General features: G+C 41.0%; 1 protein-coding gene across 28 annotated transcripts in view; it reads left to right on the forward strand.

The window, feature by feature from the left end:
* RBFOX2 (RNA binding fox-1 homolog 2) overlaps positions 1-16,077 on the forward strand; it is a 264,721-nt gene that overhangs the window by 45,550 nt on the left and 203,094 nt on the right. Inside the window, exon 1 of one of the 28 annotated variants that reach the window (XM_070506971.1) lies at positions 11,635-11,759. The exons of 24 other annotated variants lie outside the window; for them this stretch is intronic. Coding sequence is in view for 3 of the 4 variants with exons in the window: in XM_070506963.1 (XP_070363064.1) it covers positions 12,222-12,263 (42 nt within the window). In the remaining variant the exon portion in view is untranslated. Of the gene's footprint in view, positions 1-11,634; positions 11,760-12,134; positions 12,264-16,077 lie in introns of those variants that run through there. 3 more of the 28 variants (XM_070506963.1, XM_014832580.3, XM_070506965.1) reach the window with 3 other exon arrangements.

Below are 16,077 nucleotides of genomic sequence, written 5' to 3' on the forward strand. Positions count from 1 at the left end.
TTCTGGCTGCCTTTCTACAGAGTCCCAACCTGCTCTTTATTATACTCCGTGGCAGTACTGGTGTTGTTATACAGAGGAACAAATACAGGAAAAGGAATTTATAGAAATAAAGTTAACTGAAGATAGGAATTCAAAAAATCTAAACCTTCCTTTGCTCTCCTCACAGCTGCACACACATGAACGTGTACCTTGAAGGGTTTTCCCTTTAAGGCAAAGGCTGCAGTCCTTTGGCAGGGCCGAGTTTTGATTGGCCCCTCTACTGCTGTTTGCCACGAAGGATCCTAACCAGTCCAGTTTTGTTCAGAGCTGGTTTGGGAGGCGGCCGAGCTGCCGAGTTCTCCGTACCTAACTTGAAATGTATTAATGTTTAGGGAGGGGGCCAGGTCCCTCAGATGCACCTCCTCCGGTTCGGCTTTCCATGTTCCAGGAAGAAATGTGACCCTGCTGTTTCTGGAACCCCATGTCATAAGATTCTTCTCTCTGAATGCATTTGAAGTCTTGCCAGTTTAGGGACTAGGAAGTTTAACTCACTGAAGGGCGTATGTTTTTAGGGAGCTCACTCAGGAAGGGATACCCTATGCAGTGGCCCAGGAAAAAGAGCCCACTCATCCTTCGCCTACTCGTCCTTCAGGTTACCTAGGATATGAGATTAAGGAAAGAGGTCTCAATTGTATAGGATTGTTTTTCTCTCTACTTCCGGATGTGAACTGGCGAAACAGGCCCTCAGAAAACTATATTGTTGTTTGATCACTTTTAGTTATGAGGGAAACATCGATCATGTTGACCTGAGATGAAGGTGGGTATTGTGTGGTGTGCACCTCTTGCCAAAAACCTGACCGTGTGGTCTGCAGTAATTCCTGCCATTCAGGGTGTGGCGGAGGGCAAGGTTGTGGACAAGGACAGTTCTAATCGCAGATGTTTTACTTGCTCGACTGGTTCTTAATCCCCAGAACCCAGCCTCACGTCAAGAATGGGTTCCCGACTGCCACAGGTACGACTGTTGCCACAGTTTTCAGTGCTCCTGCTCTGGTGACAGCTGCGGGTTTGGGGATAGTTTATGTAGGTCTGCCCCTCTCTGCATGGATATAAAGCACTTATTCAGCAGTGGTTGCATCCTGTGATAAATTTAGGCAGTTTATAATGCCAGCCTTTAAATTTCATGGTGAAATAATTTTGATCGTTTTCAGATTTATTAGAACCCTCTTAACAAGCTTTAACAGAAGGAAGAAGATAAGAGAGAAGAGAAAGAGGCACGTGGAGAGAGCGGCAGCCCGGGACCTCTCACTTTATACTTACCTCATTGTTGTCAAGTCTGGAACTAAAATTATGTTTGAGGGTCTCTGTGTCTCTCCTGTAGATGATGATTTCCTGAGGATAAGGCAGTTTATGATACTTTTTTTGTATTCTGCAGAGAATCCAGCCTTCTTGGGAGATTCAGTAAATATTTGCTGAGATCAACTAAATAAATAAGAAGCTTCTAAACTAAGCGCAAAGGACAGTTATATTTCAGTAGTTTGTGAATTTAATTCTCCAGGTCTGCTGTCCTTCTCTGATCAGGTTGCTGGGCACAGATGACTAGCCTGGTACCTGTCCTTAACCGTTTTACCCCTGCGTTGGTTACGATGTCACTAAGCAATATGAAGACAGGGAATGTGGCTTATAGAAGAGTTGTACTAGCTGACAGGCTCTGCCCATGCTCCCTACCACACGCTTAACTCCTTTCTGCATGGTCTTTGGCGGCAATAAGAAAATTGCCTTAAAGTGATGATTCCTAGGTGAAGCTGGGGGCTGGTTGCATATGTACTCTTATTTTTTAGGTGTGTGGAATTTGAGAGGGTAGTGGTGCTGGAAATAATCTTAGAGAATGTGCCGCACCCCCACATATACCAGTGAAAAAAAGTAGAGACCCAGAAAGATCAAGTAGTTTGTTTCTAGCCACATGGCTAATTAATGGCCATCCAGACTGTTTTCCAGGTCTTCTGAGTCTTTGCTCTAGGCATTTACCACGCTACTAGAGAAGTCTTGTTTTTTTATAGAAAGCAACAGTAAAAATCGATTTCCTGCAGAAACAAATATTGGCAATGTAACTTAGGAATATGAGTGGAAAATATTTTCCCTTTTGAATGCTAGGAGAACTATCCCAAAGGTTTTTTTTCCCCTGCTTTTTGCATGATTTAGAAGACAGAATAAAATGAAAAAAGTTTCATAAAGGATATGCTTCATTTAAATGCTTAAAAAAAGAAGTAGGCCACTTTGAATTTCTAAAAATAACGCTTAAAAAATCCCAAAGTTGTGTAAAAAGGGATTTTAGTTGCATGAATGCTGTAATTTTCTGGGGCTTCCTCGGCCAAGGGAGGATGCTGGCTCTCTAGATGCTTTATTTTCTTAGACAACTCTTTTGTTTCTAGTGACCCCAGAACGGGAGATGGAGACATGTGCTCTGAAGGGTGATTTGGGGGAAGGGATGAGAAAGTTGCAGGCGGGAAAGCTCAGCCTAGTGGTTTTAGAGAGTGTTTTTTTTTTTTTTAATTTTTTATTAAAGGAAAGGCCTGCTAGGAGCCTGGTCTTAACTGATTCCAGATGGGCCTGCTATAGTACAAAGGTTTTCAGTGTGCTTGGGATGGGGCAGACCAAGAGGGCCCCCTGAGCACTTCCTGTGCAGCTCTGCAATTGTGCTCACCTAATCAGAAACAGCCCTGACTGCTGGAGCTCAAGCGCAGCCATCTCGGGTTCTCTGTGTGCCTCATTCTGTGACCTGTCCTTTTCTCCTGCCTGGTTTACCTCTCCGTTCCAGTCTCCTTTCGTCTCTAATCTCTTCTCCATTTGTTTTCAGGAAATATTAAAAAATCTGAATGTGTGCATATGGATGAGACATACATATATCTCCCTATTCCGTGTGGAGTGCAATCAGAGAGGAGGATGGGGGAGGGAGGGGGGAGGAATGGCTAAATTAAAGGCAGATGCTGAAAGGCTTTTTTCCGGACCTGGGAGATACTTGCTGGAAGTGGGTACTGGGAACATGGGAATGTGAAGCAGACTTGGAACACCAAGCCACTCTTTATTTTTTTATTTTTTTAATCTCAGCACCCTTTCCAAAGGGTTCAGAATGTTACATGGGGGTGGTTTGTTAACATTATAAACTGAGACTCTCTGGCCCTTTCTGGCTGTGTGCCAAAGGGCGAGTTTGACAGTGACTTTAACCCGATAGAGAGAGAAAGGGGTTTTGCACTCGGGTGCCACGTAGCATCGTTTCCGAGAGTGCTGTCTTCTGCGATCGGATGTAGGCTTGACTTTGGCCAGCTTCTCAACTCCTGCAGTATGTCTTAGGCTCTCTGCACGGGTTGAAAGAGGGTTTTGTGGTGATGCTCAGCTGCAGGGACTATGAATCATTCTTATGGGCCTTCCACACTCCACCAGGGATATATTTTATGTATAAAGTTGATTTTCCATTTTGGTTCAGATTCCTGTTAGGCTGAGGGTATGCTTGGTGCTTGCATCTCAGTTTTCTGGATCTGATGATTGCAGAAACTGTGTTCCCAGGAGTTCATCTGGGTCTTTGCAATTTCATTTTGATCCATTTGGCTATTGTATTCATCTTGTTGCATAAATATGAATTATTAGGGTAGAATATGTAAAAATACTATGTAGGCATAAAGTTCTCAGCAACAAATTGGTTTGTTTTCCTGACCTGTCCATACTTTTAGTATCCTTTTGTCCTTGTCTAAGTATAATGATCACATTTTTCTTTTTTTTTTTTGAGCCAAATGTGGGTTATATTGTCTGATGAAAAATTTGTGTGCTGTTTCTAGCTGGTGAGGTTGTCTGGGCGCTATAGTGTGGAAATGGGAATATTTGAATTTATGAGATATTTTGATGTTCGTGGGAATAATGGGTCAGAGTGTTTGAAATTGGAATTTCTTAAGATAGGTCATATGGTCACCCTTCTTATGAGTGAATTTTAGCAATATGGCATTGGAGCTAATGGAGAACTACCTGATATTTTTAACCATCAGCTGCTTGTAATAACGTTTTCAATTTGCCAGTAGGATCTTTTTTCTCATCTTTCTTTTTTAAAATCACGCTTTAGATGTGAGGAAGAGAAAACAGCTAAGGTGTGTGTGTGTGTTTTTGAGTAGCTATTATTTGCCAAGTATCAGACTTACCCTGTTCCATTTACTATGAGGCGGCCTTGCTTCCCTTTGCAGGTGAGGAAGCTGTGCTTGCCCGGTGTCACACAGCTAGTAAGTCAGAGAGACAGGTTCAGCCCATTATCTTCTGGATCCAAAGCTGATATATGTTCTCCCACACTCTCAGTTATATATAAATCCTAAACTCTTCTTGGAAAGAAATTCTTTTCTGAGGGGAATGTAGTGATTAAAATTTTTTTTAAGATCATTTTTAACTTATTTTTGTCATCGTCTTCCCTTTTTAGGCGTGCTAACTTCATCCCTCTGATACATGAAAAGCTGATAGTGGAGAGAAGAAGGAGGTGAATCATTTAGTTACTGTTTATAAAGAGACTTTGAGGCTCCAAAAGCTGCTTTTTTTTTTAATTGAAATTTTTATTAGGACAATTGTAGATTCACATGCAGTTGTACAAAAGCTGCTTTTGAAATGGCAGGAAGGCTGGGTGAGAGGCAGACGGACACCTTTCCTTGTCTTCTAAGTCAGTGTGGAAGGAGACTGGGGGGGGGGGGGTGGCTCTTGAGACCCCACAGCTCTGTGCTGTCTTTGGTGTAAGTGCTGTGCTCGAGAGGCGCCCACTTGCAGTTCCCAGCTCAAGCAGGCCATGCCGCGACCTCTTGCTGGTTTGCTCCAGCAGGGACAGCGTCCAGGGTGTGGGGTGGATTAGGGGTGGAGACAGTAGTCGACAGTGGAAGAAATGAGTTGGGATTGATAGGGGTGAGTCAAGCAGACGTCTTTGGTTGGGATCCCTAGGAAGACTTCTTTCATTCTTTTCCCGTTAGCTTAGATGATGTCTTCCCAAGGAAGCCTTCTTTAATAAGGCCTTCTTTTAAGAAGCATTTACCCCAATTTTCTTAACATTTATTGTGACTTGTAGTTAAATATTTGCTTATTTACTTGGTATAGGGTCTTCCCAATTTGACTAAACTTCATGAGGGCAGGGACTGTGTCTGTTTTTCACATTGTATACTTAGTGCTTAGACTGTGACAACTTTGTTGAATGAATGCATACCATGGGAAATTATGGTTCCTGTTGAAGAGCCTAATTCTTAGCTGGTCAAGCCTTTGCCTATTATTTTGGGTCAGAGGACTAACTTTGAAAATTTTCCAGATAAAAAGAGTTTTAATCCATAGGCTTCTTTTCTTCTTGTAAACAAGTTAGTAAACTCTCTTAGCTTGAGGTCATCCCTTAAGCTCTGCTGATGGATTCTTGTGGTTTTCAGAAATGTGCTTAAGGCCTAGAAGCCCAGGCCACGAAGCATCTTGTCCACCTTGACCTCTAAAATTAGCAGACTTGTTCTTTTCCCTCGTGTTCTACATGTTTAGAAGGGTAGCACAATTCTGTTTTGTTACACGCAAAAATCAAAAGGCTTGTTACAAAATAGGAGAAGAAAGAAAATTCGATGGCTCTGTTTGGTTTAAAAACTCCCTGCTCATCTAAATTGGTTTAGCGACTGTTCTTTCCTTTAACCCTTCAACTTCCTGCCCCAGAGCCGACCTTCCCTAGATCTGTCTTTTAGAGAGGGGCCACATGTATATTTGATCCTGAACTGACTGGGGACTCTTTCTTAAGCTTGGGTGTTCTCTTTTTCTTCTTTTTTCTAGATAATCTTTCTCCCCAAGATCAGGAAGAAAAGAATAAGTAATTATGGGCAAGAAAAGTGGAAAACATTTAGGAAAAAAATGTAGAGTTGTGTGGGTGTGTGAGAGTGGATGTGTGTACATACATAATTTTTCCCTTCTCCGCCTCACTCTTCTTTAGCTAGAATGAGATTTTTTTCTTCTGGGGAAATTGCATAGTTTTGGGATTCAGCTATTTCTTTTAGGTAGTTGAGCTATAAAATACTGAATTTGTAGCTGTTACCTTATTAAGATCTTTGGTGTCCTCTTTTGAAAATTGGTAAATGATGTGGTTTTTAGATGAGAGTATTGAAGAAATAGTAGCAGGAATAAAGTAATGCCTTGTCCCGTGGTTCCTTATTGCAGTAGAAATTGGCTTGGAGAGCTGAGGATGGTGGAGGATTATTTATTAGTTTTGAGCTCTGATGTCAATATCCTCACAACTGATATTTGAGTGTCGTGCTGTCAGCTAAGGTTAATATTCACTTAGGTCAGGAGTCACCTTTTACATACCACTTTTATCTCTTGCATCACCTCACACAGTCCTGGGCACATGAGAAGTACTTAATGAATTTAATTTAGTTGATCTTGCTTATTTCACAGATTATTTGAGTTGCTTGATCTATTTGGTGGAAGAAAACTTCACTTGTTTATTTTATATACACATACACAATGTACCTGGGAATTTTAAAAATATATGTTTTAAATGGTACTTTATTAAAGTTTCTAGAATAAAACATATGAGGATATTTTCATGATGTTCTTTACTTGAACCAGACATAAATAGTAACTATGAAGGAAAAATGATAGGTTGACTATATTGAAATTAGGAATATCTGTTCAGTAAAATACACCATTAAGAAGGTAAAAAGACAAACCACAGAGAAGGATGCAATGTAAGTATCTGGCTGGTATTCAGAATATAAATAACTCTTATAAAAGAAGTCCTATGAATCAATCTTTGAACAACATAGTAAAACAGGCAAGATTTGAATAGGTACTTCACAAAAGATGATATCCAGATGCCCCCAAAGTGGTCAGCATCATTTGTCATTAGGGTAAAGCGTGTGAGCACAGAGGCACTGCTGCCCTAACTCCAGAATGACTCAATGAGAAAGACAGACTTTCCCAAGTGTTAGCGAGGGACTGCAGCGTCAGGAACCCTCATGCACTGCTAGTGGGAATGTAAACTGGTACAACTTTGGAAAACTGGCAGTTGGCAGTGTCTGTCAAAGCTGAACATAAGTGTATCTTCAAACCAGCAGTTCTGCTTCGGAATATATCCAACAGAGATGTGCACATATGTGCACTGAAAGACATGTACAAGACGCACATAGCAGCTTTTTAACAATAGCCCAAAGCTGGAAATAACAAATGCCTTTCAACATTACTGAACTGTTTTTCAATAAATCATGATATATTTATAAAATGGAATACTTTACAGTAATGGCAGTGAAGGAACTATTGCTATACTTAAATGGATCAGTTTCACAAATATAATGTGGAGTGAAAGAAGCCAGCACGAAAGAGTACATAATGTATTATTCCATTTATATGTGGTTCAGAAACAGGCAGAATGAATCTGTGGTGCCAAAGTCATTGCTGCCAGCTGGGAGGAGTGACTGCAGATGTGTAAGATGGGCTTCTAGAGTGCTGGTAGTGTTCTGTTTTTTTACCTAGATGCTGGTCACATGAATGGGTTCATTTTGTGGAAATTCATTGAGTTGTCTACTTAGAATTTTTGCTCATTTCTGTGTATATAGTCACTTCAATAAAAGTTTGCTTAAAAGTTGGATTCTGCTTTTGTCCAGTGATTGCTATAGCTGATAGCTTTTCCCCTCATACGTGTACTAATCCTTTGCCTGTCAAAGTTGGTAGGATGTGGGCATACACATACTTTTATGTGTGTATGTGTTAGGGGTGTTTTGAGCGCATGAAGATGCTTCTTTTATTAATCCTAGTTTGCATGTCAAATATTCAACACACTAAGAGTTTCAAACAGACATGAGAAAGGAAAATTGATGAATAATCTCCACTGATTACTTTCTTTTTTAAAGATTGGCACCTGAGCCAACAACTGTTGCCAATTTTTTTTTTTTTTACTTTTTCTCCCCCAATCCCCCGGTACATAGTTGTGTATATTTTAGTTGTGGGTCCTTCTAGTTGTGGCGTGTGGGATCCCACCTCAGCATGGCCTGATGAGTGGTGCCATGTCCCGGCCTGGGATCTGAACTGGCAAAACCCTGGGTTGCCGAAGCAGAGCGCGTGAACTTAACCACTTGGCCACGGGGCCGGCCCCCACTGATCATTTTTTAAATCAGTTCTCTGAGAAGAATAAAGAAACTGTCTCACAGGGCAGCAAATTTGGATTTTGCTATACACATAGAAGAACCTCTTCCTTAAGGGTTCTCAGCCACTGAAGACTTCATTTTCAGAAGAGTGCACCTCTTGACCTTTATTCTTCTTTTAAAAATTGGGATACAATTGACATATAACATTATATTAGTTTCACATGTACAACATAATGATTTGATATTTTATATGTATATTTATAGTGAGATGATCACCACAATATGTCTAGTTAAAATCCATTACCACACGTAGTTACAAATTTTCTTTTCTTGTGAGAACTTTTAAGATCTACTCTCTTGGCCACTTGCAGATGTACGATACAGTATTATTGACTGTAGTCACTGTGCTGTACGTTACATCCACTTGTCTTATTTATTTTATAGCTGGAGGTTTGTACCTTTTGACCCCCTTCACCATTTCACCCACCCCCCACCCCCTACCAGTCTGTTCTCTGTATCTGTGAGTTGGTTTTAGATTCCACAGTGAACATGTGGGTGCAGATATCTTTTTGAATTAGTGTTCTTATTTCCTTTGGTTAAAATACCCAGAAGCGGAATTGCTGGGTCATATGGTATTTCTATTTTTAATTTTTGGGGGAACCTCCATACTATTTTCCATATGGTTGCCTCCCTTTCTCTCAGTTAGTCATATCTCTCAAGTGTCAGCCCGGCCTTAGTAAAATAGTTGAAAGTTCTCTGAGGTTTGCCGTGTGTCCTGCGGCCATGTCTTCGTAAGTCTTCGTTCTCTGGCCCTGGAAGTCCCTCACCTGCCTCCTTTACCTGTGTGAACTTCTGGGGCTCATTCTCCATGACACCTTCTAGAGTTAGCCCTTCCCTTTTGTGTACTCTCACTGTACCTATATACACCTCTGCTGTATCACATATTGCACTGTGTTTATTTGTCCTTCACTGCTAGCCTTTTGAGATTATCAACTGGCATGTGGTGGTAGGTGTTCAATAAATATCGAAAGACAGGATGAACAATTGGGCATATTTTCTGAAAGACAATAGCTATTTTCTAAATAATAAAAGCCTATTACAATATTTGACTTCAGTAGATACGTGTTTAGTTTTTTTTTTTCCAGAAGAAGTGATACTTTGCATTAATTTCTTGGTAAAACCAGGGGTGTGTATTTACAACAGGGTGCATATTGTGGCAGTGGGAGAAAGTGCTAACTGGTTCATGTGGGTATCAGACGTGTGACCTTGGCCTCTTTAGTATGGTCCTCTAATCAGCTGATTTAATTTTAGTGGAATCCCTGGAGAAATACTTTGAAATGCTCTGGTTCTATATGCAGAATTTAGAAATCTTAAATCTAATGTATAGATCCTGACTGCGTTAGAGTTTATAGATTAAAACCAGCAGATGAGACTGTGTAGGCATTAGGACGTGATGATTAGGCTGGTGTAGGCATTATGACAGTGATAATTTTGTTCATCTCAAATATTGTAAAATTAAATCCCAGAATCTGTTATCTGAAGTTTTGTCATTTCACTTCAGCATGTAATTTCTCAAGCCAATTTTAATTTAAAAAGATCTGAATGGAATCATTGCCATTTGTCCAGAAGTTTAGAATAATAGGATTAGATTAATAAATTAATAAGTATTGAGTGCCTGCTTAGAGTTTAATACTGTTAGTCATACATAAAAGTATGACTTTGACCTTGATGTCAAGCAGCCTATACTTTGTTGATGACATAAGAAAACACAGATACAAAATGATTTCTGAATGTTTGTTTACACCCCCAACTGTCTGTAAATGGGAAGCCAAGTAGAAAAAGCACAGGCTTTGGAGTCCAAACAGGTCTGGGTTCGAATCTTGGCTTTTTGAAAAGTGAAATAATGAGTTATATAACTTTGGTCACATTGACATCTCTGGAGCTCTTTTCTCTCTGCTGCAAAGTGAGGTAAGAATGTGTACACCTTGGAGTTTTTTGGTTTTCTTTTTGAGAATGAATGACAACCCGTGTAAAATCCCTGGCACGTGTTAAGTGCACTTAATGCATGTTTGAATGAAAGGAGTAGATGAATAGAGCTTTATTTGCAGCAGTCCACTTAGTCCAGGCCATTTTTGATGGATTTCATAATGATGACGAATGTAAGTCAAGCTCAGTAATTGATTTGATGGGCAGTCTTGGAAACCGTGCTTCAGTCTTTTCCTTGTCGAATGTGGTGACTGACCTTCTGTTTGTTTCTAAGAGTATGAAGGAGCTCTGTTAGAAGAGTGCCCATCAAAGTTAGCCTGTGGGACCATCTGACCCGTGGGGTACACTGGACAGGTTTCACACAAGGATTGGCTTGTTAGGAGTCCACAAGGGGGAGATAAGGAAGCACAAATCTCAGAGGTGGGCTTATCTGGCCGTGGCCCTCCTCCCTCTCCTTCCCCTGGAATGTGAGTTTCAGTTGTTTATTGGCAAATACTGCATCTTTTGCTGTTTTCCACAGCAGTTGTGAAGCTTATTCTGGATGCCTTTGTATTAACTAGTGGGGCATTTTGACTTTGCTAAATGTTCCAAATTGTTTAAATTCTGTTTGGGGCAAATGACTACTTCTTGTTATACTAAATAATTTTCCTTTTATGTCTGTTTTTTTCCCTGGAGAGTTGGTGCCCTGGAGCTGCAAACTGAAAATACAATTTTCCTGGGTGTGTCTTATTTTAATGCACTCCCTCTCATACTACAAGGCTCTGACCTGCTTGGAGCCTTTCCTACTTGGTTACAGTTGATGCTTTGTCCTTTAGAGTCCTATAGGACTTAGCCACTGGCTTGATTTAGTATTCAGCCATCAAATATGGCTCTGAGAAAAAATTACTTCCCTAGAATGGGAAGTGGACAGCTGAGCTGGACGATGAAGCCCTGGTCCATATTCAGGCATCATTTAGGGATAGTGAGTAGCAATTTAGCAGTTTCAAAATTACATTTAGGACTAGGCAAGGGAAAAGTAGGCCCAGCTCCAAAATTGAGTACTAGTCAAAAATTCGGTGGTGTGTGAGGTTAGTATAGCTGGATTTTACTAGAAGTAGATCCCTTTTGGGGAACTGTCTATGGTTCAAGAAATTATGCATATTTTGTGGTATATCTATGATTATGAAAGGATAATTTTTTGGAAGTTCATGTTCTTCCTCTGTGGATTGTTAATTTCTGTTAATATCCACAGGACTTTCAGCACTAATGATGTCAGCTTACTCTCTATTTATTCAGTTCCTTTGGCCCAGGGACTTAAAGTACTTTACATTAATTTTGTCAGTAATTCTTATAACATCCCTTTGTGGGAGCAGCTTTTTAGATGAGGGATGTGAGAACTTGCTCCAATTTACATAGCAGGTCAGTCCCTGGGATGGAAAATTGGAGCCAAGATTTGTGGTTTCAGGCTTAGTGTGTTTGGTCACTGAAGTATGCAGTCTTTCTACCTCACTTCCCTCCCCTTTTCCTCCTGCTTTTCTTCCTCTGGTGGAGGAAATAATACCAAGAGAATCGGGTGTTCTGAGAGCTCAGAGACTGTTGCGCCTTTCGGCACGGGGTCCCCATCCTTTGCTTGCTTTGGAAGGAGGCAGCAGAAGACGGATGCTCAGCACGTGAAATGTCCCAGCTGGCTTTTTACCGGTGCTTTCTTTTATTTCTGTTCTCTTTTTTCCCTCTCTTCTTGGGAGGAGAGGTGGGGGTGAGAATTTTCCGTGTTTCAGCCTTGTATGTGTGCCAGTCCAGCTTGTTTTAATGCTCAGCAGATATTGCCACTTGCTTTTTCGTTGGGGGGTAGAGAGAAGGAGGTGAAGCAGCTTCTGTGGGGTGGGGTTGAGAGGAGGGTGGAATGTAGGAAGGAGGACATTTCTCCGTGTTTCTTAGTCATAGGACTCTGAATCCCAAGTCGCTAAATTTAGCTCAGGTTCCTGTTGAAAGCATCATTTTTTGGGGGCGGGTCGTTGGGGGAGAACGGAAAACCTTTTTGTGTATCCTGCTCCATGAAGCCAATAGGGAAGCAGGAGGAGGTGAGGTTGCCATGGAGATGGTAGCTGTGTGCAAGGGGAGAGCAGCAGGGTTTAGAATTCCAGGAAGGAAGAGAGAGTGATGTCATCAGATTCCATGGACCAGCCCAGGAACCCCTGTGAGGTTGGTGGGGAGTTGGGTGTGCGTGGGGGGTGGTGGAGTGGGAGTTTGTGCAGGGGAATTGTGGTTTCAGTAAGGTGTGGGGAGTCCAGTTCAAGCAGAGAGGTTGGTTGTGTGGAACTGTGCTGATCTGCATTAATGCCTGCTTTTTAAAAATCTGTAAATCATTCTGAATTTGCAGAATATTTTCTTTGTTGAAAAATTTTTCCTCTGTTTTCATTTAACAAAGGAGCTCATCTAGATGTAGAAATATACTATCTTTTTATAGTCATATTCCCTGTAGTATTTGTGTGTGCCCTTACCACTTGTATGTGAGGGTATTTGCACGTATTTTGGATAGACAGTTGCCTTTGTATGATGCCTTTTATGGTGCTGCATGCAGTTAAATGCTTCATTAATGCCTGATTATCATATTTATTTTTCAGAGAATGAGTGTGTATAAATAAGACATAACTTTTTATTTAAAAAATCTGAAAGAAGAAGCAGTTGCTTTTGCAGTAGAAAGGAAAACTGCATGCTGTAAGACACTCGTTCCGAACATATGCGTGCGTGTTCGTATTGATAGTGAAGGGCAAATGGGTTTCTTTTGGAATGACTGAGAGGCTCATTTTTTTTTTTTAACAAATATAACAGAATCTGTGCATCCAAATGAGTACTGCCCTCTAAAACAGTCACTTTGGCTCTGGTGATAGAGCCATTGTACACAACATAAGGGACTCGCATTTGGAATAAGCCTCAGAGATGAGTGATGAGGAAAACGTTTTTAGTACCTGACACCGAATTTTTTTATTAAAAACAAATAACTTGCTTGATTACACTGAGTTTCTTTGACTTGGCTTTTCCTGATTTGGGCTTGTCAAAAAATCAAATCTGTGTTCCAGTGATGAGCTTTCCTCCCAGTTAAAGGTAAATACCTTTAAATGAAGGCATTTTCATTTTCAGAGCAAGAGCTCTTAGATTATTTAGTGTAGCAGTGGCAATGTGTTGAATGGTTGCAGCATCTGAGGAATAAGAGCATAGCCTTCCCAGGGCGACATCTTCAGAGGTGACCCATTTGGATTCATCTGTTCAAGTGTGTCTGTTAAAATCTGTGACATGACCATTGGGTAATGTGGGCAGCAGCATTGTGGTGCGTCTGAGAGCGCAGGCTCATCAGAGTGGCTCAGTGTGAACCCTTCTTCTGCTACCACTTGACTGACCTTGGACGACTAACAGTCTCCGGTGCGTGGATTTCCTCACGTATAAAATGGGAATGACCGTGCTGGACGCACCAGCCTATAGGGTGGTGCTGAGGGGTAAGTAAGCTAATATGTAAAGCACTTAGACATTTGCTCTGTTCTCAGTCAATGCTTGCTTTGGTTATTGTCATTAATAATTATACATTTCTTTGAATTACAGTATTGTGAGTTCCAGATACCACTGAATGTCCAGGCGGGAGGGATCCAGAATTCTCTAGTTTTTAAATGATTCCCAGATGATTCTGATGATCAGCCACGTTTGGGAACCCCTGAATATAATCTATTTTGAGTATGGCCCAAGCACTAGAAGCTTCATCATCTCCTGGGAGCTTGTTAGAAATGCAGAATCTCAGGCGCCACCCCAAACCCACTGAATCAAAACCTGCATTTTTAACAAGATACCCTACAGTGACTGTTTGCATGTTAAAATTTAAGAAACGCTGCTTGTCTTCTACCAATGGGAGTAACTGGGCGATAACTGCAGGTTAAAGATGAGTTCTGTCTCGGACATTCCCACTGGTGGAAGAGAAGCGGTCTGGTGGAGCCAGTGTGTAGATGAGCATGGACTTAACCTCCCCTGTTGTTTGACCTGGGGACAATGCTTTCCTGGACTGTGTATTTGTGAACCATGTAATGGAAAGAGCAGAGGTATAATTGTGGCCCTGGCTTTACCATGTGCTAGCGCTTTGGCTTTGGCCCAGTCATTTAACCTCTCTGAGTCTCAGTCTCCTTACCTGATAATGGAAATAATACCTAGACCCTGAAATAATGTGTATGAAGTATCTAGTACGTTGCAGTGTCTGCATATGTCAGTGCCTTCCCTCCCCTCCCGTTCAGCCTTTCAGTGATGATCTGTAGAGTGGTTCTGTTCCCTCAGAAAAGGCTGCCGGTTGAGACCCAACACTATCCCGACTGTGTAGGGACCTTGGCTCTTGCCCTTCTCCCAGCTGTCTTGAGCATCTAATGTTAGTGCTACAGAAAACTCTACATATAGTTTTCTTTGCTGCCTTTTGCTACTAAGTACCTTTGACTCAGTGGAGACTGTTATCCGAGAGGACTGGGAGAAGAGCTGTAGGAGTGGCATACCTGAGCTGGTGCAGGAATCGAGGTATGATGACATCTGATCCATGCAGCTCTTTCATGAATTCTTATTAGTTGACCACATGTTTAAAAAAATTGGTGTTAAAAAAAAAGAACCATAAATGCAGATGGTTTCATTTGAAGTCTTTTTTAGACCAGTTTCAAGCAAGAATTAACATGGCAATTATCAGAAGATCACTGAATTGATAAATAATGAGCACTATCTTTTTTCTGACTGGGACACTAATACAGTAAGAAGTTCAGGGACTTGCTCTGGAGACACCAGAAGTAGATGGCAGAGAGTTTAGGTCGGAGGATTGGCAAGTGAAGCCCGGAGGTGGCCATTGGAAGCAGCAGCAGGAGTAGGAAATAGAAAGGCCCATTTTCACTCAGCCATACAGATCTTAGGGGACCGAGGGATAAGGTAGGATTGTGAACTCAGAGCATATAATAAAAGTTATTTTAATGATAGCTTTCCTCTATAGGGTATACTCTTAGGTGCTTTGTATACAGTATGTCTAATCTTAACATCCCTGCAAGGTTTAGGCATAATCACGTATATTTTACAGATCAGAAGGGTTGAGTAACTTGCCTGTCACTCTGTTAATAAGCAACAGAGCTGGTTTGACATCATGTTGAATAGCAACGAGAGTGATGAGACTGTTACAAAAGCTAAATTGATATGGCTAATGTACACCAGTTAAAATTTATTTTGTCTATATTGACCTTTTTGGCAAAGGTATTAAATTAAGACACTGACAGTCAACTGTTAGCCTATCTCAGAGGGATTTTTTGAGTGTTGCAGAATTATCCTTTTGGGATGTATTTCCTTTATGGTCTGAGGCTAATTAAGAAGTATCTTTTTTTTTAAAATGCCAAAGCATGTGAAGTCTTCAGTTCAGTGAAACGTCAGTTTCAATTAAATCTCGCAACACAAACTAATTTGTTGGTGGTTATCAACTGGCATATTTAGTCATAATAAGTATTCGCATAATCATGTCCATTATTCCATTCAGATCCAAATGCAGATAACTATCAATGATTACACAGAGTGAAGTTCATATTCTTGGATAGCTTTCTAAGTTATAGTCGGAGCCCAAAACCTGCAGTTAGAAGATTAGGTTCCATGCCCCTTTTTGTTGTTTCCTGCCTGTGAGCCCTTGGACATGTCACTTGACCTCAGTAGGTCTGAACCTGACTTCTTATCTGATTGATAAAGGAATAATGTTACCTATTTAGTAGCGTTGTTATGAAAAAGAGGATGTGTTTGACACCAAGTTCTGCCACTTACAGGCTCCATAACTGCGAAGAAAGACATTTACAGCCTTGTGCTGCTTTTGTTTTCTCATCTGTGAGGTCTGTGTGCATGCATGTGTGTGAGCCTGGGGCGACGTGAGGAGAGTGCAGGTGAAGGAGCTGGATTAGAATTAGATGATCTATGTGGTTCCTTCAAATCCATGATCCTATAATTGTCAGACCTGCCTGTGTTGTACGTAGTG

Source organism: Equus asinus, chromosome 4 (genome assembly GCF_041296235.1).
Source record: "Equus asinus isolate D_3611 breed Donkey chromosome 4, EquAss-T2T_v2, whole genome shotgun sequence".
In the NCBI taxonomy this organism is placed as follows: domain Eukaryota; kingdom Metazoa; phylum Chordata; class Mammalia; order Perissodactyla; family Equidae; genus Equus; species Equus asinus.